The sequence below is a fragment of the Dicentrarchus labrax genome, unplaced genomic scaffold (assembly GCF_905237075.1).
Source record: "Dicentrarchus labrax unplaced genomic scaffold, dlabrax2021, whole genome shotgun sequence".
Taxonomy (NCBI): Eukaryota; Metazoa; Chordata; class Actinopteri; family Moronidae; genus Dicentrarchus; species Dicentrarchus labrax.
The window spans coordinates 8,872,672-8,898,918 of NW_026136706.1; the positions used below are offsets into that span (position 1 = coordinate 8,872,672).

Sequence of the window (26,247 nt, forward strand, 5' to 3'; positions counted from 1 at the left end):
TCAAGAGTATGTGTTACTAATGTCCCACAACAAACATCAATATCATACAAGGCAACAGTGTTTCTCCCCTCTCGCTCCATTAGCAGCTAACCTTTTAAACAAACCCTGGTCTCTGTAAGGCTGTTTCTGCAATACCTACAAGATGGGAAAAATACATTAGGAATTACACTTCCAGCTACACAGAAAATGCTGATGGGAATCCATACTTCCTGCTTACTTTTCATTTTCTTTGGCATAAAGCTGTGAGTGGGCTTGAAAAACAACGTGCAAGGGAGACATTAGGGTAATGGAGAAAAAAGGTTGGGGTGGGGGTGATGGTCTACAGGTACTTGAACACCAAGCACACAAAAATACTTTCCCCACATTATTTTTATCCTGCTATAGTTATATAGTAGCATTCTATCTGAGGCAGGAATAGAGTTATATTGAGGGTCCCCCTACTGAACAGGATTGCTGAGTCTCTCATTTGGTTTTAAAGGTCCAGTGTAGATTACAGGAGGATCTATTGGCAGAAATGGAAATAAATATTCATAGGTGTGTTTTCATTAGTGAATAATCACCTGAAAATAGCGATTGTTATGTTTTTGTTACCTTAGAAAGAGCCGTTAATATCTACAGATGATGCGGGTCACCTTCCACCATGCTGAACCATCATGTTTATACAGTAGCCCAGAAGAGACAAATCAAACATTGGCTGTAGATAGGGCCGTATACGTTTTTTAGCACGTTTCCCGTAGATGTGATCTACATGTGCTCTGCATATACACCACAAGATGCCATTAATCTGGTCCTGGTCCTTTAATAACTATCAGAGCATTGGTTTGTTGGGTGAAGAAAACACACAGCACCTATACGTACCTTTGGCTTTTGACAAGCTATGCTAAACGTGTCCTGGACAAGAAACCTCTGTTCTAGAGACACCAAGAACTCAAGTAATCTAAGAAAAGGATGGCGAGAACATCAAATTCCTGGGAGATGACAGGAGTGAAAATCCACTTCCATGTCACCCTCTAATACAGATACATATCCTGAATTTAAAGCACACCCACATTTCCTCCGAGCTGCTACATAAATATCCCGTCAAACCTTCATAAATTTCAGCGCTCTCTCCCTCAAATGCACCACTTGGGTATATTTCAGCCATGTATTTTTGAAATAGTATTTTTGACCTCTGTCTTCAACAGACCTCAAGGATCTTCTCTGTTTTCTTTGTGGTTATAAACCAAAAGCTAGGCAGTCTGAGTCTGCCTACAGTAAAACACTCATCTGGGATTATGAGCCATTTATTAATCTCAGCTCAGTAATACTATGAGAGCCTCGCTTCAGAATCCAATGAATATTTCACACTTTCATTTCATATGCAATCTCTGGTGCTCAGAAGTGTGTATTGCTGGGTATCATTCTGTGCAGTTTATTTCTCTCTGTGTGTGTGTGTGTGTGTGTGTGTGTGTGTGTGTGTGTGTGTGTGTGTGTGTGTGTGTGTGTGTGTCTGTGTGTCTCACCGTATGTGTGTTTGGGGAATTAGTGTGTGGCACTTTATTTGATCCCAGTATTGAAATGTGTATTTTGTAGTATGGATGTGCCTTTATGTTTGGTTTCTGCACTGCAATCGTATTTTAGTTTTGTGCAGCTTCACTGCATTCAAAGGAGATTAACAAAAAGCCTTACTATCCTTTTTGAGTGAATATGAGGAGAGAGTTTAAAATATAGTTGAGACAAACAACCCCCCCCTCACACACACACACACACACACACTTACAGTCATTAGAACTCCATCCTTGATACAGAAACTTGTTAAACCAGCTGCAACTCTAGACCAACTATTCAAATGATCCAGTGCTTATCTAATAATTTTATTTCTAGCCAGACTTATATACTACTTCCTCTTTTCTGACATCAACTCGATGCTTCCTCAACACATTTTCAAAGTGAACTGACTGTACTAAATCACTATCATCACTTATCAAATCAGTAGCTTTTAGCAGCGGAGCTCTGACTCAAGCTCAGACTGAACGTGTACTACTGAACAGAAGAATGTCAATCAATTAGTGCTGAACATCAGGCATTGAACAGTGATGCTTTGACTTACTTTCCGATAATATGTTTATTACAGTGATCTTAGAAGATGGTAACATTACAAGATGCACATTTCTCCCTTTGGACCTTGTGCTGCTGCAGCTTTTACCTTAATCTAACTACATTCAATTCAGACTTGTGCAGACCCAGTAAGATGGCCGTTGTGACTGTTACAGTAACCAGAGAGCTTATTCAGACATGAGACCCCCATGTTTAACAGAAATAACGGGGTGCATGTCTGAAAGGTGCCATAAATAGCTTTGGTTGGCTCCAACTGTAGCTACCTCGCAAACATGTTTAAAACACTTCATCTCCATAGTAACAGCACAGACCGCCACCTCCTGTAAGCAGGGGCATCTGGCTTTGTGCCAACTGTGGCCCAACTAACCTGGAAACCCTTAAAAAGTCCAGTGTGTGGGATTTAGTGGCATCAACCAGGGAAGTAGCAGATTGCAACTAAGTGAACACTGTTTTTGACAAGCTAGGAATGACAACGGGCTGTGAAGTGTGTAGGAAAAACGGCAAAGGCCCTATCTACAGCCAATTTTTGGCCTGTCAGTTCTGGGCTGGGTAGAAACATGGTGGATCATGGCAGACTCCATGGAAGGCAACCTGTGGCGTCTGCAGAAAAAAACTTCTCCAGTAGATCCTCCTAATTATTACACACTTAAAACATTTACATTTGGGCTGTCATCAAATATTTCCCTTATTTACTATTCTGTTTATAATTGACACTTATGGACACCCATTCTTTTGCATCCTCACTGATAGGTGTAGTGCATGGATGTACTGTGTCGCCCAACTGTTCATTTGCATCTAAAATACGGAGCACTGTATTTAGAGACAGCAGGAAATAGTATACATGCCACAGAGGGACAATATTTTTTTATAATTTGATTGTGGAACTTTGAGTGGCACGGGGCAAGGGAAAATTAGCCAACAGTAGGACCAGTGCGTGCTGCTCTGTCACTAAAAAACTATGGCAACAGGCTCTCATAATAGTAATCCCCTAGGTCAGTTCCTGGTCTCCTGACACTGTTATTGCTCCTGTCACTGACTTATATGGCCCCTGGGCTGCAGCTTAGTGTGACATGTAACCCCCACCCCCACTCTGATACATACGAGTTCATCAGGAAAACAAGCATTGAGAATAATCAGGGCTGTAAATATTTCTAAAAATGTCACATGGGAGTTTTATTTCTTTACTTCAAAGATAGTTCTCAGCAGTCACATATCTAAAGCATGTTTGTGTTAACCTTGTCAAAGCGAAAACACTGCTTACGACACATTTTTCATGCTAAAAAACCCATTTTGGTCACAAGATCTAAAAAAAGAAGATTATAAGCAAAGGAATTCTTTTTTTTTGACCTGAATAGAGGCCTGAGTCCTGTTAGAGTCAGAGAGATCACTTCAGTTATTCGCAGTGGTTCCTACACCCCCGAGAGAAATTGCCAACTAATGCAACTTTGTTCTTAATTAGTTCAGAGAATCTCCAACACATCCTGCAGTATTTATACATCCTTGAAGGCATACAGTATGCGCAGAGGACAGGGAAATATACTGTACTTATATTTTCTAGCCAGTAGGTTCTTAAACTTTTTTTAAGCTGTGACCTAAATGAAATATTCAGTTCACTATAGGACACAGGCTCATTAAAACATGTTGATACTGTTTTAATGTGCAGAGGCACCAAGAGAAGGTTCAAGATTCATTTAAGGTCCTAAGTCATGGTTCAAAAAGCCCTTAATCTAGGCCATTCATCACATTCTAATAGTGCCGTAGTCTATGAGACGATATGAACAAAACTACACTTTCCAACGGGTAAAATGAAAAATGACACATTCCTCAGGGGAAAAATAAGAAAAACGGGGAATATATGGATTGAGTTTGCAAAGTCTCCAAAAGTGAATTGCTAATGACACTGCCTAACGCTGAAGGCAAGTTAAAACCTTTTCCCTTTGAATTTTGCTTGTGAGGCAATATTCTATTCAAGGGAGTGGCTTATAGGCCATTGCGGCTCAATACTGTATGTGTGTGAACCCATACACGCGCACACACAAAATACCAGGCACAGATACTCACTCAAACATTCGTACAAGCATACACCCTTGTGCGCACACACAGTGTTTAATGACTAATTAATAGGTATAAATCAAAAGGATTATATGCATTATCGGAACGATATCAAAAGGATTGAAGATGTTTGACTTAAATACAGTGATTTTGTAGCTCTGTGTCGAGAACAAGCACTCTTTTTCAGAAATCCTTTTCCACAAGCTTTTCAGGTCATTTTACATTTTCTTACAGAGCAGCACTTGCTTACAAATGGTAATAATATTTAGCGGCCTAGTATTTACACATATAACTCCAGTTTTATTTCTCCTTTGATGAAGGGTTCACAATGAAGTGATGTAGGTTCATTACAGGTAGGAGGTCAACGTTTATAAGATGCTACATTAGTTCTCACCATAGACAATCTTCTCTGACTACAGTTTACTACAGTTTTCTTCTAACCTAGGATGAAGTAGGCGATTTGAGTATGGGGTTGCGTGGGAACCCTGACAACAACTGCCCAGCATTTGTTTCACTTCTTGTGAACTACCTGGATGGATATTTGGTAAGCCACATCATGCATGTTTGTGTACTCTGCTTCTGGTTGGTCATTCAGGAAACAGGCCATTTTATTCAAAGGCTATTTAAGTCTAACCTCACACGTGTTAGCTTCATTTCACGGGTATTAATTAAGAAGACATGGCTGTTGGTGGTCAGCTTAAAGACACATACCACCACTGAATTCTTTGTTCACAATTTCTGTACTTATATATTAAACAAAGTGAAATTAAATGGAGCAATGGAACTATCTCATATCTTTAATTACTTTATAAGATTAAAATCAGGAGCAAACACAAAACATTACATTCTACACTGAGAGTTTCTTACCTTGTCCTTGTCTTCTACCAGATCACTGAGTATGTCATCTGGGTCCAGAATCCCCCCGTCACAGTATTCAACATGGTGAGTACGAACCAGGAAATCTCCTTCCTATAATACAGGAGACAACCAATGTAAAGTAGTTGTCCACGAAAACAGTAATTTTGTCTTGCACAACACCTAAGTTGCTGGTCTACCACTATTTCATTCAGTTTGTCTCGTGTGACTTTGGTGTTTTATAACATATTAATACATTTCAATGGACCAGACTGGACTGGAGCCCCAAGCCTGGCTGCTGAATTGAACCCAGTGAGACCCACGAGGACTCACGGGATCTGCATGTTGCTGCCGTTCTTCCGTCAGTTCCTGTCCTGCTTGTGTGGTGTGTGTGGACTGTGTGTGTGTATTCTATCTTTTACTGTATTGTGTCGCAAATTTGCCTCGCTGTCGGTATAAATAGTTTTGATGCAACATATTCGCAGGCAATTTTTTTGCATCCCTGGTGTGTAAAGGTTTCTAGTCTATTCACTTTTAATATTATATAATGTAGCTTAAACTCAACATAAAACAGTGCAGCATCTTACTGTGACATTACGTATTCCCTACAAAAACAAGATCCTGGGTCGAGGGTGTAACACAGGGAGGGTTTATCAAAAACTAACTAAACTAAACGGTTTCATCTCATGTCAAATGCAGAATGGCAGGATAGTTTCATAAAGTTTTTTATTCACCCCTGTGGATATATGATAAAGAAACAATTACACTGACTCTTCCAAGTTGTACAATTCATCTGGGTTTTAATAACAAAATGTAACTCAAGTCTTATTTCTTATAAAATTGGACTAAACCAATGCAAAAGCAAAAGGCCTCCGGTCACCAACTCCTTGCCTCTGCTCCTCATCTCCTCATTTATACACCTCTCAACTCCCCCTCCCTCTCCTCCCATTTCTGCCCTCTTCTCTGTTTCTTTCCTCCTTACATCTTCCACATCTTTCCCTAGGTACCTTGTACAGATTACAACTCCAGCCTGGCCCTTTCTCTCTCCCCTCCTCACTCCCTTTCTCCGCTGTGTTGGGTCTGTGATTAATGACATCGACACTGCACTGGACAGCTGACTACATAGAGCTGGTTGTTGAACAACATATTGAGACAACACACACATTCGCGCGCGCACACAAGTACACACCAAACCACAAACAGCCTAAGGAAAGGTATGACTCAAAACGTTACAGGGTGCTGCTCCATTAAATCACTCTTTCAGGGTCAGGTGCTTGTCAATGCTTTTCAAAAACTCTCATCAGGGAGAGGGTGAGATAGAGCAAGGTGCTTTGTGTCCCTGGATATCACTGCAAGCCTCAATGTCAATACCAGTTCTTACTCTAAACTTGCTTATGCTGTAAAACTCTTTCCAATAAATGACTTGCACTAAATAATTTGTGTAAATTAGTTTCTTTGTACATTAATACAGGAGCTCTGGTTAGAGACAGGTCTTCTTTTCTCATCTGCTTTACATACAAATCAATAAACCAGCAGAGGGAATATCAATAATTTTCAATAACTAGGTCCGAAGGGTTTGGAGCTGCATGGCTGTGTAATCTGTTGGTGTGGAGTTTTGCACATCACGTCACTTAACTGTGTTGATTAAGGCTAGGCACAGAAACGCTTTGAAATGCTTCAAGTTGAAAGACTTTCAAGTTAAGGTGTTATAGTTACTAAGTCTACCTCAGTTATTCTCAGGATTAAGGTATTCTCCACATGCTTAGGTGTTACGTGAGAAAAGCTCAAGATCAAACATACAAGGTGTGATCTTGAGTCTTGTCATTTTTCACTGCCACCTGGCACCAGCTGATATGTAAAAGTAACTTACAAACAGGGTTGTGTTTGCTTACTCAAGATAAAGCATTCATCCCAAGATAAATATAGCCTACATCCATAAAGAAAACACAATTTATTTTTCTATTATATCACAAAACCAACCACCATTCAACAATCACTGTTACACAAAACACTGACACTGCGGCTGTTTATACTGTTAAATTGTCTCTCTCTCTTCCTCCCTCCCTGTTGGAATTCATTGTATGGCTCCATTGTAATACTGACTTGGCTGACACCCAGGCCAGATGTATGACAGAGATAGATTTTCAAACATTGTGTTATTTTCTCTTTTGCACAGCGTTTATCTTCCTTGAGCACTATCAATCAGGGTTTTGGGGCATATTAACTCTGGGACAACACATGTGAGTGCTTTTATGATTACTACGGAAAATTTCAATGCCAAAGTGTCATGTAAATTATTTTGTATCTTTTGTAGGCCCCAGCTTTCCACATAACATCTCACAGAGACCAGTGTTTTTATTACCGCTTGAGAATGAGTTCCAAGTAGTTTTACATTTTGCCTATACCAGTTTAATGGTAAGTCCTCAATCCATCATCCCCACACAAACAGGAAGTCGCTGTACAAGCAACTTTACGGACTATGCCTCGACAAAGAGACACCACTCTCACTAAAAGATTCTCACTGAAGACATGATACACAAGATACTCAACCAATGTAATGTCTTGTAATGAATAACAAGACTACAGAGAAGCATTAAATGCAAAATCCTTGTCTTGCTTACAGTCAAATATCACATTCCAGCTAATGTTCTATTACGTAAGCTCACAAGAAAAATATCTTTTATGTCAACAAAGCCCACTCTCATCACCATGTCCACACCAACACCCTGGGGGGCCCTGAGGCCTCCTGCTGAACCACAGTACATTTCACACAGCCGACTATCCATTGTACTTTTCATTTCAGTTAATATTGTTCTATAGAGGTGCATGTTCCAAACAAATTAGCAATTCATCAAATTACAACAGGCTAATTGACACATCGTAAACATGGACTTTTCAGGGACCCTGGGGATCTGGGGCTTGAGGGCAGTTTGCTCACTTAGCGTGGTTAGTAATCTAGCAGTAGCAGCAGTCTGTGTACCACAGTGTTTCACATACATTCATTTATTTATTTGTGGTGGCCCACCACAATATCAACACTGACCACCACATATTGATCTTTTTATTTGACTATGTAAAATGCATTTCACTGCAAAGATCCGTGCAGCGTGATGATTTGCTCGGCCACCCATTGCCCTGTTCTTGCTCTCTCTATCCCTCACAAACACAGACAACAGACCAGCCTGTGAATAGTCCCACCGCTCCATGCACACCTGACATCATCTTCAATGCGACAAAGAGATTACCCCGTTCAGTTTTCCAAAGGGGGGGAAACAGCACACGGGAGATTTACTTTGGTCTTGAGAAGGTGCCGCCTTTATTCACTAACAAACTGTAACCTACACTGTAAATTTACTGTTAAACTGACTTCACTGCTCGCCTATTCTTCGCCATCTCTCTCTGACACACACTCTGTGCACACCAACAGACTGCCATATGTTCCTCACACAACATTGTCAACGTCAGAAACCCAACTCTTTTTTTTTTTTTTTTTGCACAGATGTAAGGATAGCTATAATTTGTTATTTGTTTGAAACGACGTGAAGCAATGGAGCTGTATATACTGAGCATGGGTGGGCCTCCTTCGTCACTCGGACATTGTTGTTGTTTATAGCTTTATTCATTTATGGCAGCACATTTATAGGAAGATCTGCATGCTCGCACCATATTTGGCAGCTGGTAATTGACAGGGAGCGTAGAGCAGAGAGAGAGATGGACAAACGGTGAACAGCGGTGAGGTGGTATGATTTCAATTTCTTGAAACACCACTCACATCACTTTGAGATGTCTATAACTTCTAATGGCCATGACTCAATACATTAATCAAGCAGCGTCCATTTAATTTCTAGCTACTGGCATGTCCCTGTAGGGGAAAAACACATTTTCTCTCTGTACTTAAAACTTTCCAACATCAGCCAGGATTACACAGGAATCACAACAAAATTATGTTTTACTTACAGAAGTAAAACCACACCTGCTGTTGTTTTTAGGTCAACAACCCTCTTTGATTTCTTGTTACAGTAGGCAAGCCATACAGCTAAGAAGACGAGAGGTAGACAGATAAGACCTATGAGCACACTGATCTAATCTGATATTCAGGAGGAGTGCATGGATAATGTGCTACATGGTTTTTTTTTTGTGAACTGCAGAAACCCCGTGCCTCCAAGTCTGGCAGTTTAAAAAACCTAGAGGGACACTCAGATATTGTAAGACTAAAGATAAGAGTTGTAAACACACTGATATAATCTAAAAATCAAGGGGATTAGCACTTAATACAGTGTTTTGCCTGATACTATTACAGATAATCTTTGGCAATTTTAAGTATTTGACTCTCATGATCTAGAAATTATTATTAGGTTGTAGTAAAATCCCACCAGAGTTAAAACATAACTTCCCCCATTTCCTTATCTGTGAACAGTAAGCCTTTCTAGTCTGGCAGTTGACACAAGAGTTTGGTATGCACGTTGTTGTCAAAACTGAAGGCAGTGTAAAGAAATGGACACCGCAAAACAGCGATCCAAGGTTAACTTTAAGCAAACACTGGAGCTCATGCTGTCTACACATAATGTGAAGACTGAATACCGCAGTAGGTCGAGTCTGTGGCAGCTCCCATCCATTCCACCAAAAAATGAAAAATAAACACATTTCTAATATTTAGGTCCAAGGCCAAAACTGGTCGGGTCTGGAAGTATCAAGAAAGTTCATCAAGCAGCTCAGTTATGCCGGTAATGTTAAGTATTATTGCGACAAAGTATTATTTTGTAGAGGCAGTGAGTACCGATTCAGCACATAATTCATTGGAAAAATAACTAAATCCAACTTAAATTGTGCTTTCACCCATCTTGTGACCCTGCAGTAACAAAGCTTGTCTTCTGTAAAAAGCAAAGCAAGAAAATAGCTGGTGGAGGTGCCATGGTAACCATTACTCACCATGTTAACGTTTCAGCATTTCACATTGAAGCGGTGCAAAAGGTGTTTCTTCACTCATCTAATGAGATAAAGTCAGGTTTATCTTGATGGTTCAAAATCATTTCATTAAAAACTACTAGTCAGAAGTCATAAATTTGAATAGTTTAACTTTCTAACACTGGTGAGCAGCCATCCTTCAGCAATTGCTATGGGAAGTAAAATGATAAAAATTAACTTGTGATAAAATTAGCTCAAATCATCTGCATACAAAGGCATGTATTCTTATATAATGATCTAGCTATGGCATGCCTGACTAATTTGGAAAAGCATGTTTGTCATCAGACCCTATATAACTGGAGAATAAAACAGAAAAGAATAGGTGAAAGGCTTGATCAACACATTCCTGTGGTTTGTCTGCAGAAATGGCAGCATGTGTCTCCTCCTTTCTCCTCCCTCCCTTCCTCCCAGAAATAATTGCCTGTGCTCTGGCGTGGGGCCAGGATGTTTTACGATTTTATCAGCTTGTTTGGCCACGCCTCATCAGCATTCCTTACCCTGGCTAATGAAACTACAGCACACACCCACATAGGCAGGAACCCTTTCATATACATCCACCTTACAATCTATATGTGCAAGTGCTTCTGAGGTTTTCATTCAATATTTTTTTTTCTTTCTGACAGCTGTGCACTGCAAAACAATGAAGTCAAACTCAAGCATCTACACTGCTGGAAGCCTGCAAAAGAAGGAGGAGAGGAGCGGAGAGGGAAAAAAGGTCCAAAGTGTGCCCTCATTTCATATATATATATATATATATATATATATATATATATATATATATATATATTAGAGAGAAACAACTCAAAACACATTTCACATAAAAACTGAACATATTTACTGATATGTTGTTGTGATTGTCCAGTTTGATATTACACAGAATACTGCAGACTAAACCTGAAACCACATAAACAAGCATCCATAAACACATAACTGCACACTTGTCTGTTTGGCCAAAGGTAATTAAGAAGTCTGTCAACAAGCTGATAACTTCCTGACAACTCCCCACGAAAAACAACCTCCGCTTTCCTCCCACCCTTCCTTTTTCACTTCCTCATCATCCTGGTATGCCAGTTATCTCCCTTTTTACATCATCATCTTCGTTTTGATTTCTTCAAAAGGTTTATTCATTTGCTCCCTGCTACCTCTCTACTAGAACCTTGTGTATTATTGTTTAATTTATTATTTGATACTACTCATCCTCCTTTTCCCCCTACCACTATTTCTGCTTGGCCTCCATGTTCATGTATGAACAGTGATAGCTCCATATTATAGCTGTCACCAAGATGCTTTAGCTTCTTGGTTTTATAACAAATAATTACAGATCATGGTCCACTTAGTTCCTTGATTTACTGAGTGAGGTGAATGACAATTAACCTAACAATGACACACTTGCTGAGTGACAGGCTAATGACTGAGTTATCTATGAAGACATTTCACACTTCAACAGTAGACCTTCAACCTTCAGCTTAGCATTCTGTATATTAAAGTGGTCTCCTGAACCACTTTGAGTGTTTGCACTGGAGCCAAATATCAAGGCATGCTTCAGTAGCTTGTTATTGGCTATATTAAACCAAACCAAATTCAATTTCTTTGTACAGTTTATTCCATTGTGCTCTGTCTCAGCTGTCTTATAAGCTATAAATATATATTGTCTGCAAGTTGTGGTAACAAGGCATACCTTCAATATAAGGACAATTAGGGTGTATTCCTTGTGTATTTATCCACCTTGTGGCCACCTAAAGAGCTTCACATGAGCTGAGGGTCTACAATATTTGGAAGAGACTTTCCTATGCAGTAGTATAACAAAAGTCTGGTGTATCCTACATACAAATACATCAGCACCCTCTTACTACCTTCCACTTGTCTCGTTTAACCCCCTTTGGTTCCATACTGGGTAACACAAAGGGGTAAAAAAAATTCTAATAATTAGGCTGTGATCAATGTGAAACTAAAACTATAAATCAGTGCAACTAAAACGCAAAATAAATCCTCTCTGAAACGCAACTTAAGACTAAACCTCAAGGATCTCCTCACTAAAACGTAGCTTTAATGTCTATTCCAAGAGTTAGCTCCTCTTAAGAACCCCTGTGGGAACTCCTCACAAAGCAGCAGCTGATAAGAGTCAGTTAGCTACAGTGGATGTACGCAAGAGCACACAAGATTAAAAAATGTTTTTAATACAAGCAGCATACTTTCTCAGTAGGATGAAGCAGATGGGGGGAGGGGAAGAGGGAGAGAGAGACAGAGAGAAAGCGAGCTGTCTCTGTGACAATTTAAAAACATGATTTGCAGCACTGGGAGGGAGGATTAGGGACTGGACCGCTCTACAACACACACACATATCCTGGCTTTCTAATCCTGGAACACATTAACAGCCATAATTACACAGCTACAACAGATTAGTGTTGCAGGGAAATGACTGAGTGATGGGAAGAGGGCAAGACAAATACACAAAAACAAATACAAAAGGAGAAGAGGGGGTAAGATGAAGCAATTACGGAGAATACCTATTCTCCATCCCAGAGAGGAGGAACGAGAGGGAACAGGGAGATAGAGGGTCAGAAGGAGGCAGTCAAAGGAGGTTAAAAAAAAAAAAGGCGAATATTTAAAATGTCAAACAACAACAAAGGAGAAGAGAAAGAGGCCAAAACTTTTAAAAAGTGGGAAGAATGACAGCGGAAGGAGAAGTAAAAACAGAAACTACAAAGGGAAACTGCCAGTTCTGACAAAGGTGTGGGAGAGAGAAAGAAAACAGATGACACAGAGAGGAGAAAGAAGAAGACGAGCCGAAGCAGAGCGGGCCAGAACAAACACAGTGTGCATGTGCTTAACAAAGCGTTTCATTCACGCACAGGAAACAAAGTATTTAAACACTTGGAGATCCAATCGATAGAGCGGGGAGGTGCATCATTACACACACGTAGCTGCAGGAAAACACACCTGGAGCACTCACTCTGTGTCTCAGTGAACATTAATAACAACTAAAATGTTACTGCTCTTGTGTTGGGCCTAAGATAAACTGACACACCATGTTGCAGTGCAGTTTATCTTAGGTCTAACACAAGAGCAGTAACATTTTTCACGTTTTTTTCCATAAAAGTTAAAGTCAAACTGAAAAAAAAGAATTTCCCTAAGACATCAGTATATGTCTCCTTGGTGTTTAAATAAAATAAATAAATGTAATTTTCTGTGTCCCCTACATTAGTGTCATCCAGGGGGCGTGATGATGTCGGTACTGGCAGTTTCACTGGGGTTATATCTGGCTTGGGTATTCACTTCAGTTCCAGAAGCCAGTTTGGAGGCTGACATTGTTACTTGTTGGGCATTACTTAGTCCTATCTGCTATTATATTGTTATTTGTCGTGACTCAAATAACAAGGTTGCTTGCGGAGTAATGAGGATACAGTCCGGTCATCGGCCGTCTCCACAACTGGACCCATGAAAGAAACACTAGCTACTCCTCCTCTTTTGTAAAATATGGGACAATCACAACACTGAAGGAGATGTTGATGACTCAGCAGGTGACATCTAGTGGTAATCACAGCTAGATAGCTTCCATAGACCTTTTTCAGAGCAGCCATTTTGACATGAAATAGTGGGGTTAACACAGGTGTTACCAATGATGACGAATTCATTATTTAATTTGACCTGAGGTTTGACCTGAATGGAACAAAACCTTCATTAGTGTTACTGGTTACACCTGTGTCTACCCTACTATTTGGTAAAAAAGGCAGCTGTGAAACAGCTACATTTTCTGAGTGGTAGCTAGTTGGATCAAATTTCACTAATGATGGAACTGAGCCACCATTTGTGAAATTTGTCCCAGTTAGCCATGCCAGTGAGCCAGTATGCACAACACTAGGACACTGGAACTAGCTCACCTAAATGGAAAGCAGTTTGTTTTTAACATTATCAATTACATGCAAGAAATGCTTTTCCTGCTACAACATACCAAAATGTCCGCTGTGAAAAAGCAGGCCCTCAGATGTCAGCCAACAGCTGCGGTTGGAAACGCCCACCCAGGAGCTTAAAGCTTGGACAACATTTCCACAAATGTTCACTGGTTTGTCCTTTTTATAAAATATGCAATATAGTTGCGATATCATGAATGTTTATATTACCTTACACAAAAAGTGAGAAGTTAAGTCAAGTAGATTTTACCTGGACCTAAAGCGGTACACTTTGCTCCTGCCTATACCACGTTACTGTTAGTTTAGAGACTTTACAGTGTTTCCTCTAGGATTCTTTTTAGCAGTGGGGGCAGGCCCGTCCGAACACAATAAGCTACATCAACACAACAGTGTGTGGAGTTAAACTGGACAGCCCCAATAACCTCTGAATAGTTCTACTTGTTGTTAAATTGCAATGTGAGCAGCAGCCAACGGTGCATTATGTCAGCAGGATCATTTCAAAGGCAACCGGGAATACATTGTGTGTCTGCCCCATTTCTGATACCGTGGTGGCAGAAATCTAACAGTGGCGGGCCGCCGCTCCAAAATCAACATAGAGGAAACACTGCTTTAAATTTAAAATGTATGCTATTGATCTCTACGTCTAGGCTGAACAGAGTTACCTCATAAAGGAGAACAGGAGGTGAAGGAGGAACTGTTCAAAGAGGAAGAAGAGTTCAAATGAAAGGGAAGTGAGGGTTCCAGCTGCGTGGAGAGCTGTGTGGAAGGTGAAGAGGCGAAGTACTTGTGAGATGAAAAGGGCCAAAACACAAGGAGGGAGGGCTAATGTACAGGTATATGAAAGTAGATTAAGAGGCAAAGAGGTAGCGAGAGGAAGAAAAAGAGGGTGGTGGAAAAGTGCATCTCCAAGTGCTGTCTTGGTGTCTGTCTCATATAAACACAAACACACACACGCGCACACACACAGCTTCGACATCTCTCCTTCAATCACAACTGAGGCCATCTATCTGTATGACTGGTGTGCTCTTTGAATAATGGAGCCAATATGAAGCGAGTCACTGAGAAGATTTGGTCGTCTGATGGGGGTCACTGGGTCCCTGCCCTGAGAGCAGTGCAGGGAATCAACAGCAGTCATAAAGAAATCACCAGAGGCGGTCATTTGCATTTGCACACTCAATCGCAACTCAAGTGGAAACGACTCGCGCCTGCTCCTGTCAGCACCATCACAATTCATATCAGATATGCTTTTAATTTTTTATATGGCAATTATGGAGAACTGGACCTCCATGGCTTTGTCTAATTTCCCAAGACTTGGGGATGTGAAAATCATATGGCCCTTTTATGGTGTAAAAATGACAGAGCTTTCGATTCTTCTTTTATGGCTTGAGGGAAAACCTCAAAATGTTATGAAAGTGCTGTTTCATAAAAAGTTATCTCGTCTCTTTTCTAAGTCTTTCAGGAGTTCATAAAAATCTTTAGACATTATTACAAAACTACTTCTGACAATGAATAATGTAGCTAACTGATGGCTCGGAGGTCAAATAGCCTCAAACAGAGCTAAAATTACATTTGTTCATGCTTTTGATCATGCACACTGGACTATTTGGTATGAATGAAAATGAAACACTGCTCTACAACTGCAATGATTTCCACTCACAGAAATGAAAAAACATCCCTCATAACTGCCTTCTAACGTGATATACAAGGTGAATACATTTTGAAATGTACCTGCCACAGTGTCAACACAGACTTGCCTTCAAGTTGCAGTACTGCTCTGAATAGCAAGTGTCAAAACTTTTTTATTAGTATTGTTTTGGTGCCAAAAATCCAGTATTGTACTCGTACCAGTCACAAAACATCTCAAGCAATACCCGGTCCTAGCTGAATACGATAAGTGTCATTCTCTTTTTAAAAAAAATGTCTTGGGAAAACAACATTATTCAAACATCCAGCATGCTGGTTTGCATTTTAAGGTTGCATATCCTTCATAAACAACTTACTGTAGGTTATACGTTGAGAAAAATGCTTTTTCAAATCACTAATATGAAATAATTAGGGCTTCGCAATATGGTAAAAACATCATATTGCGATTATTTTGACAAATGTTTAGTGTGGGAATTATCATTTGTGCATCACAAAATAAATGTTACTGAAAACACTATTAAGGTCATGATGATGTGATCATTTTTGGGGGTGTATGTATCAAACAAACATGTTTTATTAAATCTGGAGAACAAGACGTGTAGTCTATGGCATCTCTTCAGAAATACAGTCCTTCATTATAATTCTGCTTTGTCACATATTTAAATTATTTTTTTGCATATTTCCATAATAATAAACACCTTTGCATGGATTTGGAGCAGCTCTATCTTCTACAGTTCTATGTCTCAACACTGCCTATTCTCCCTAGAGGCTCATTGTGATAAGTGGTAACTTTAATAAGTAAAGAAAGGTGACTTTTTTTTTACCTGTTCCAGGAGTTTTCTGTATCTCTGCGTGGCTTGCTGGATGAGGTCCCTGACAGTCCACCCATCCTTGCAGGGCACCACCACACCTGTCTGCCCAAATGTCACAGTCACCTTCATTATAGCACTCTCATCCAAGAGTGTGGGTGATGATGAACAATGGTAATGATGAAGCTTTAAAAACAACCCAATGACCACCAGAAAGCCTTGATAAACAGGCAGAGATGTGTCCAAACAGATATAACAACAACAACAACAACAACAACAAAGGTGAGAGAAGTGGATCAAAAGCACAGCTTGTCAAAGTGGTCCAGTCCACAGAGCTCCTTATTAAAACTATCAAATGTGATAATAATGATATGAGTGAGTACATCCAGCTCCGGCATTACTTTGCTCATGCTATGGTCACCAAAGTTAATCACTTCCCCCTTTTTTTCCCCTCATCTCTCCACGTAGCATTCAAAGGGTGTCGAAACTAATCAAGTTGGTCCACGTATAAACTTCACAGCAGTCTTTTTCACAATGGGAGTTCCGTGCTTTCTTGTAAACGACAATGTAAGTTGTGTGTCATGCCTCAGTGAGAGTCAACACAAACTCTCTGGTGAACTTCTCACGACACAATAGCGGAGCTCCCACTTGGCTACAGAGACCATTAGCCTGAAACTGTAACCTGGAGTCGAGCTAAACACATAACACGCCAATGATGGACGCGTTGCCACAAGCGTGAGATATCTTCATCGTCTTCGCTACCCCGAGGGTGCTTTGTTACTACTTGTTATGGTAGATGAACGGGAGGGAGGGAGAGGAGGGAGGGGAGGGGGGGGGATAAAGTTTGTTTCACTCCGGAGTTAGCGAGCGCTGCTGAGTCCTGCGCTGCTAGCTAATGTTAGCCACCTTAGCTGAACTTTGGAGGGAGGGATGCAGTCGGCTCGGGCATCATCCCAGAAGTTTTTCCTCTCGCAAGTTTCCTTCTTCCAAGCGGGCTGTAGCATCCATTTCATCACCGACACACACGGCAAGGCAGCGTAGCTATTTGCACATTCGTAGACGAGCCGAAGGAGACTTAAAATAGTATTAAAAAAAGAAAAAGAAAAAAGGAGCAGGGCGATGTGTGTTGGAAAAGTTTTTTTTTTTTTTTTTGAGATTCCTTCACTGCCGTCCGCTCCTGACCAGTTCCTGACCAGCTCCTCCACCGCTCGGTACTGTCACTTTCTTAAAGGGGAAGTACTCCCTGCACTTCACTGCTGGAGTGAAAGAGTGAAAGAGTGATATGAGATTATTGTGCTCACTCTCAGTTACACTGCCACTGCTCAAACAACAAAAGATCCCTGGTGAAAAGTGGCAGTGATCTGAATTCATCTAGTGGGAAACTGCTGCTTCTGCACTGATGGAAAACAAACTTTATTTTATTAGTAATTATACTGCATAGTGAGTGGAGAACATATGTTATTGATATATTATATAATATAACAGAAGGCCTACGTTCAGTGTTATTAAGTAACATTTTTTTAAGGATTAAAAGTAGCCTCTGTCTTTGTTACATTAATATGTTTTCATTATTATTGATGCAGTAATATGCATTTTAATATTGTAGCTGACTGCAATCGAGCTAATTTAATTTAGTTTATTATACTGTCGGGTGGTTTAGTTTACTGTATTAAAATATAAATATATTCATCAGAATCAGAAATACTTTATTAATCCCCAGGGTTCCCCCTTTGTTCGTTAGAGTTGTTCAACAAAAAAGAAATAGTACTTATATACAATTTCTAACACAATACATATATGAAAATGTGGTGGAATAGAAGTATAAATATGTAAAAGTAGTAAAAGTACAAGTAACTCAGACAGTACAGTACTTAGTTACTTCCAACCACTGGTACCAGATACTTTATTAAAAGTAGCAGTCCTGCACTCAAAATGATTAAAGCTGCATTAATGACCTTTTTTGGCCCCTTAGGTAAGTGGAACAAGCTGAAAACAACAACACGAATGTATTATCACCTTACAAAGTTGTTATGGTGAATTTGTTAGCATACACTTACCAATTGGCTACACATCTGCCAGGCACAAAGCGACATTAGCATTCATTTGGAGTCATGTTTCTGGCCACCTGATGAATGTAATATTCACTCTGTTCAGCTCTGATTGGCTCTCTAAAACAATGAGCCAAAAGATGCTAAAATGCTCTGTAGAACTGAGGAGAACTGCAGAGTTGGATTTTAAATTATACTTAGCCTTTTGATCCACGGTTAATGAAAAATATTGATTAGGAGAGCTTTAGTATAGCTGTGGTTCTAATACATTTTAGCCTGCTCAAATGTCAAAAATAAAAGGTACCACTTTTGAAAAATAGTGGCGATAGTCCTTTTTCAAAGCAGACCTATTGACATGTTACAGGAGTAAAATCACTGATATAAATAATGAAATCAATGATGGCTGAATTCCATTTAGCTGCTTCAGTTTCAGGGTCCTGATATTGTGTCATGCTGGCTCACTGGCTCACTGGGACTCTTAGATTGGAGCCATTGTTATTGTTTTTGATCTATTTTTATATATATATATATTATTATTATTATTACTTTATCCTTTTTTACTTTGTTTGTTTGTCTCTTATACATGGGCAAAATCAATAAAATATTAGTTATAGAAAATGTTATAATGTACAAAAAAACGAACATAAAAAGACACCAGGCTGAGTGAATTATTAGATAATATTATATAAATAGTAATAAATGTTTTATCTTAGTAAAATCTAGAGTTGGCATGCATGCAGTGACACATTTTCAGTTATAATTGAATGTCAGATATTAAGGGATCCACATTAATACAGCAGACAGTCAAAGTTGCCTCTCACAATCAAGCTGAAAATATTCTACTGGCTCACATTAGCTCAGTATTGTTAAGTTGAAGCCAACAGAAATACTGTATTTACAAAACATTTTGCCTTTTCACAGTTTGGATCATCTTCAAAGAGGAAACCCCTCCCTGTGAGGTGGAGTTTGGCTTTGTAATTAGCAGCTCAAATGTATGCATGTGTATGTCTGCTAATTGATTTGGGCTAGGTTTAGTTTCTGGGTCACTGAATTCCATTCCTACTAATGAACCCCAGGGGAGGAGGAACATTGTGGATGCATGCATTTTTTCTTCTTTCTTTCTTTGGTGAAAGTTTGAAAGTTAGAAGTACACTTGAATAATCATTTAAGAGATGAATTTTGAAATGTTTGAATTAACTGCGAAGTTGCAGAGTAACAGGAAACCCTCCTTTTGTCTCTTTGGAATTTATATTTTTTGACTCACAATTCTACAAATAACATGAATATGGTTTTACTGACAAGGTTTCAAATATTCAGAGTCATCCAAAATAAAAACACAGTACATGTAATGATTAAAGATTAAAGGAATGAGAGTTAGTTGGTTTAATATCATTCTATTTAATCTCTAATCCAATTCAATTCTTTTCGTTATGCTATGTGATTTGTCAGCACCAATTTAAACTTGATTTGTACAGACTGAATTAACAATTTTTTATTTTTTTTATTCGTCCAACCCTGCCAATGTCGGATCATAGCACAGGTGTAAATTCCCTTTAGCTGCTCAGTTTCAGGGTTGTGGTATTGTGCATGCTGGCTCTCCGTCACACTGTCATGACTTACTGGGACACATTGTTAATTTTATTAGTAACACCCGTGGTTTACAGTCAAAATGACTGCTATAAAACAGGCCCCTATGACTGAGGCAATATCCACACGATAGCGGATAAAAATAGTGTTGTGCCTCATCTAGGGGGCCAAGACGCAGCATGAAAAAGACCAGTCCTTCCTTAGATCCAAGCAGCCAAATTAGAAGTTTAACACCTGATGTGTTTATTTACAATGTGATAATAAATAGAAGACCAACATAACAAACAAAATAAATCCTAATTAAACCTAATTAAATGAAATATAATACATTATAATAACTTAACCTTCCTAGCTATAATAAACAGAAGAAAATATGATTAACAAAAACAATCGCCCACTGCTACACACTCCAGGAAGACATAGCCACCACTACGGACAACAAGTCCTCCAAATTGAACAACAAAATATGTCGTTTGCCCATGACCTTTTAGAACGACACATGCGTTTTGTGAACTGACACTCCTATTTGCAGGATGACATCATTTGTCTGTGCCTTCCAAAACCATTTAATACTGTTGTAACACTAGGAAAGAACAAGACTCACAGATCTCAGCTGCACAAAGGGGCACTGATAACAGTAGCTTGTAACTGTTAAAAAGTCTGAATGTGATTTAAATGCAAAAAAAAAAAAAAAGACTCACTTTATATATTTATATTATTTAGTAAAATATTGGTAAGGACATTCAGACAGCTTGATCTGACTTTCTTCAGCCAAATCTTAACCCAGCTGCCAAAAAAGGTTCCCACTTGTGTTGTATTTTTCACTCACAGAGACCTTGCCCAGTTGATCCATATGGTTGCTCATTCCCTCTCCTCACCCCATATGGTAAAATTCTAACCTCAGCAGTGTTCTGTGTCGTGCCTCCTCCATTATGAACTGTTATGAACCACAGCGAACATGCTAGGATGTGAATGCTCCCCTGCTGTTGGGCCAGGTGCATCCAGACACTAGCAAACACATCAATATATGTGGTAAAACATGAAAAAAAAAAAGGAAAATCAAAGTGCACAGTGGGAGAGAGGAGAGCATTACAAGAGGGTGGTGTAACACATGTAGGATGGAGACATGCGTACAGGGTACACACACTATACATGAAAGCACTTACATGTAGATCAGCTTTTGTCTCTCATACAGTCTCTCCATCACCCCCTACTGCTAAAATAACACTGAATAATAATGTTGAAGATCATTTACCTATATTTTCCACATGCGTCATTCATCATGCTTCTAAATTACCCCAAGCCGCCTCAGATCAAATGCATTACCAGAAGGCATTCTGAGGTGAGAAGGAGAGAAAGGCACATCTGGCATAAGACAGCAGGGGGCCACATACACAATAATGTCCACAAACTCCAACTATAATCCCAAGGCAACCATTTAGCCTAATGTTGATGTAACTCTTCTTTGGGTTTTGTATTGGACAGCCTCTCTCTAAATTCATGGTTACAGCCAGATTTCATTTGAGAACGAGAGCAAGGGAACAAAGAAACACAGTAGACATTTGATTGGAGGAGGCATAAGAGATGGTATTTTACCATAAACGTAATTATGTTATATTTAAATGGTAAATGCTGTACACGCTAAATGCATGTTTAATAGGCTGCTCTGCACAACTCCAAGGCAAATAACTTTGAATAGAGACTTTGAACCTTTAGCTTTCATTTGACATGTGACAATACTGCACAGTGCATGTGTTCTGCTCTGTATGATGTACATAAGTGGCATTTTTGGAAAAAATGATGATAATAACCATTCATCTGAAATTGTTCTTTGGAGCATTTTTAGTGTCTTTCAGCTCGTTGTTTTGGTTTAACAGCCCACAACTTTACTGTTTTGGTTCAGTCTTATCTCCATTACTTCCAGCTTTTTCTTGTTTTTTAGCTAAAAAGCTCTGATATAGCTGCTGTGCACTACCCACTAGGCACCAACTGGCAGACAGACAAAGTCCGACACTAGCTGGAGTATATAGGGAAGCATTTAGCAGCAATAGAGCCAGATATTTCCCTCAGGAATTGAATTGAGTTTAAATAGAGTTACAAGGAGACTTACATTCACCAGGTGGCTATGATATGACTCCAAATGAATGCTTTTATTACTCACTGTCAGCTGGGTTTGTATAGGTAACATATTGCTGACACATTCACCACAACAACTTTTATTATTTCACTAAATTATTTCTACATTTTAGTGACACAGTACAAATAACAATATTTAATGTGTAATAGTAAGTTTATTTTTTGACAATACAGTGGACGGACAGCGAAACATTCAAACCCAGGACTGGAAAACAAAGGTTCTCCTCTAGCATGAACATTGTATTCAGCTCTTCCCATAGATTTTATCAGTTCTCAGTATATAGTTGCTCCAACCCCTTTTTCATAGTGAGACGTGACCCAGAGAAAGTATTTATGGCACTAAAAGCCATTATGTTAACGCTATACACTGAATAATGGTTGACAAAAGAATAAACATCTCCTCTGAATGATATGATAGTAAAGAATGCATGCCAAATGGTCCTATACTGTATCAATGTCACTGTCTTCACAGTCTTCATTTACTTGTACTTTTATTTGTTGTTTTCATTCTGCTCACATTACTCTGCCTGTTCCGAATTGCATTTTAAATCTCCACATCTCATCAATAAATTATATTAACAAAATAAATCCAGCCAGACAGAATGCCATGCCCTGGTGCTCAACATTTTATATGTTACTGAAAGATTTTTCCTACACCCTGCAGACTTGTGTATGTGTGTTTGTGTGTTAGTGTGTGTGCGGGGGGCATGTGTCGGCCACAGATACAGACAGATCGATACTAGGACTTGTCAGTGGGGAGATTTCGATCAGTCCACACCCCTAAACCGCCAGCCCCCATACACACATATACACACCAACGGTCACACCCCATATCCCACTGCACAGTGAAAAGAATAGCAGGCTGTCAATAGACCCTTCCACTGCATGCTCTAACACACACACACATACACACACACACACACACACACACACACACACACACACACACAGTAGTAATAGTAGCCCTGTCGATCATCCCCTGTCCCTGCAAAGATCTTCAGTGTGTCATGTACCAGCCTTACTACTATCCAGGGCAACCATTAAGAGTACCACTGATGAATATGTTGGAAATGGAAAATACCAACTCAACAGCAAAGTAATGGTGTGCCTAATGTGGTTATTTTCCACACCGCAAAGCCTATTTTTTTTTTTTATTCTGCAAGGGATTTACATTTAGTTTTTAAAAAACATTCTTTTAGGTTTGATGAGCTATTCAGCTATTATATATAGTGTTGGACAATATATTGTAACCCAGAAGAGTGCATGATTAAATAATAAGTGATGAGGAAGTGATTTAAGGTCATGAGTTTCAGTGACTCAATTTAAATGATTTCTGTTTAGATGAATTTGTAAGACCCAAGTTAAAGCCCTTATTTTAACTTATGATAATTTTAGGATTGATTTAAAAAATATTTTTATTATATTTAAGGCCAGGCATGGGCTGGTCCCTGCCTATGTTTTTGACCTTTTATCCCCCCGTGTGCCAAGATGCTGACTGAGAACCTCTGGTGGGGGCACTGCTAGCCATTCCAAGGTCTAGGCTAAAAACCAAACGAGACAGGGCCTCTGCACTTTGGAACAATCTGCCAGAGGAGATCAGACTTGCAGTGTTCATATCACTTCTCAAGACACGTTTTTATATACAGTACATGTAAAAAAAAGCTTAAATATGTTTTATTTTCATCACACTAATTTTACTTTTGTGCTACACGTTTGTCTGGATGTCCGTGAAGAAGTCTTATGCTGTTGTTACTCCTTGGGCTGGTTTAGATATTTTAGTTCATTTGATTGTTTCTTCTTTTTCTGAGAAGAGGCCTACTCAGAGCCCATTTTCAGAAAAAAAAAGCTTTCGAAAAATCAGAGCGTCATTTAAGGTGGCAGGTTGCCATAAGAAAAATTCTAAAGTAAATTCTTAAGTAACTTATGAGATCAGGTTTTCCTGTAGCAGCTGCATGTTCACCTTGGCCTGTGATGCACCAGACTGGCTCTTATCTTGATTCGATAGAAGTAGTGAAGGAGAGGTTTATTGACAAAGAACTAAACATGAAAAAAGGCAAAAATATGGTACTGATACTTCAACGACTGGGCGAAATAAAACAATGACTAAAGTTTCACTGTAAAACTGAAAAAAAAAAATTCTTGGCATGGACACCACACAGGCAATTTAAGAAAACAAAACTCTTGTGTTGGAGAGGAGGGCAAAATGCTGGATAAGGAAGGAATATGAATGGGCTCCTCGCCAGTGATGACCCCAAAGCCCTGAAAAAAGGGTGTCTTTAATTTCACTTTTGCTTACATTATATCCAGCCTGAAGTACAAATGTACATGAGTAACATTTCCCATGAACATAGCATTTCTCCATTTAGGCCTGGCTGCCAAACATTTGGATGATATTTTCCTATGTGTATAAGACAGAGAAACATACAAGACAAGTTAGAGATCATCAAGCAAAGCAAGATCAAAACAAACAGGAAAAGAAAAAGACAGAGAAAGACAGAAACAATGGGTTCTTTTCTACTTATTAAAAGAAACTTCTTATGAAAATGACAAATTAGTGTTATTTGATGTTAGATTTAGCTTTGTAACTTAATAGCAAAAATTTCAGAAGGTTTTCTAATCTTTAATATCAACGTTCAACGTGTAGGACAATCAGTGAATGTCTGTCAAAATTAAGCAAATTCCATTGTTTCTTATTATATGCAAAAAAAGACAAAATAGTAAAAAAAAAAAAGTGTTTCTGTATTTCACACCTATCACTCTGATCTTGTTAGCAGGTGTTAATTAGGGAAGAAAGACAAAAAAATATTACAAAACGCATGTGAAGATGCACACACACACACACACACACACACACACACACACACACACACTTCCATGAAATGAACCTGAACACACCTTTGAGTTTGCATCTCTCTTTCACATGCACACACACCTCTGGCTAATAGCTCAATTAACACACTGTCACATCAGAAAAAGCCCACTGTCTCCAAGGAGGGAAGCGAAGAGAGAGGAAGTAATTGATACTATATTCACGGAAAGCTACTTTGAAAACTAATTATGTGTGTATAACAAGCAGAGAATTATTCAGACAGCTCCTGAAACCTATTAGTTGTGGGGACTGAGTGGTGTGTGTGTGTTTGCCTGTGTGTATTTTATCATGTGACTGTGCTGTGATCTCTCCACTCACCACTGATGTTACAGAACAAAGTTGCAAAACATCAAGGCGGACTGTGACTCAACTGGGAACATACCACTGGGAAGATGATCTTTATTTCATTTTTATGTAATTGACTCCAAGAAATATACATTTAACTCTGCAATCAGGTAGAAAAGTGGCCCTGGATTTAATTAAACTGGCTTTTTAATGCATATTTTAGGAGAAGCTGGCTTGGATTGAATGTCTATGCGAATCCAAAGAAGTGTGGGTTGATCATGCAAATCAAAGCAGATATAATTTTACAGCTATGGGAAAACTGAAGCACTTACCAAGAAAACTAAGTCAGACTATTTACACTGTTTCTAAGCAAAGAATATATATGCAATATACTGAAGCTTTCCTTAACTAAATATCAGCAAATCACATGAATCTTTACCTGCGACATTGTGATTTACCTTAAGCAATGAAGCTGACATTATTTTTCTTAGTGTCATCTGTTCCGTATGAAAAGACCAAATGCAACAATGTGTTAGTCTGTTTCTCAGTACTCTCTGGCTTACACCTTGTGTGTGACATTCAGCCCCAAGCCCATTCGCTTGTGGCCAAGGACATCACTGAAGACGGAAATCTTAAAAAATGGGTCAAAATAAGTTTTAGTAATTTCCTAAAAGAGCAAGGTACTGTAGCTTTTAGCAAACTTTGCTCAAACAGGAAAAAATAGTGCACTTTTTGGGGACTATTTTCAGCTGTGGAATAATACACATTTTGCGCACAAGTGAGTTGAAATGTCTATAAACACTAGGCCTACGTTATATATTTTAAGTTGTGTACTTACATTATTCCAAATGTTTCCAACAATGTTCCAACCCAGAGATATCTGGCATTTTATCTGGCAGATATTAGTCATAAGACATTTGGATATTAAGTTATCAGAGAAACAAGAAGAGCAAATGATAGTAGTATGCCTGGCTGGAAGGCCCTCCGGG

At 39.1% G+C, this 26,247-nt stretch overlaps 1 protein-coding gene across 4 annotated transcripts in view; it reads right to left on the reverse strand.

The window, feature by feature from the left end:
* Positions 1-17,538, reverse strand: part of pard3bb (par-3 family cell polarity regulator beta b) — a 197,766-nt gene extending 180,228 nt beyond the window's left edge. For all 4 annotated transcript variants that reach the window (XM_051404690.1, XM_051404694.1, XM_051404689.1 and 1 more), the window contains exons 1-2: positions 16,349-17,538; positions 5,017-5,118 (exon numbers count right to left, since the gene is read on the reverse strand). In XM_051404690.1, coding sequence (XP_051260650.1) covers positions 5,017-5,118; positions 16,349-16,465 — 219 coding nt within the window. In that variant the 5' untranslated portion in view covers positions 16,466-17,538. The remainder of the gene's footprint in view (positions 1-5,016; positions 5,119-16,348) is intronic.
* Positions 17,539-26,247: the final 8,709 nt, after the last annotated feature.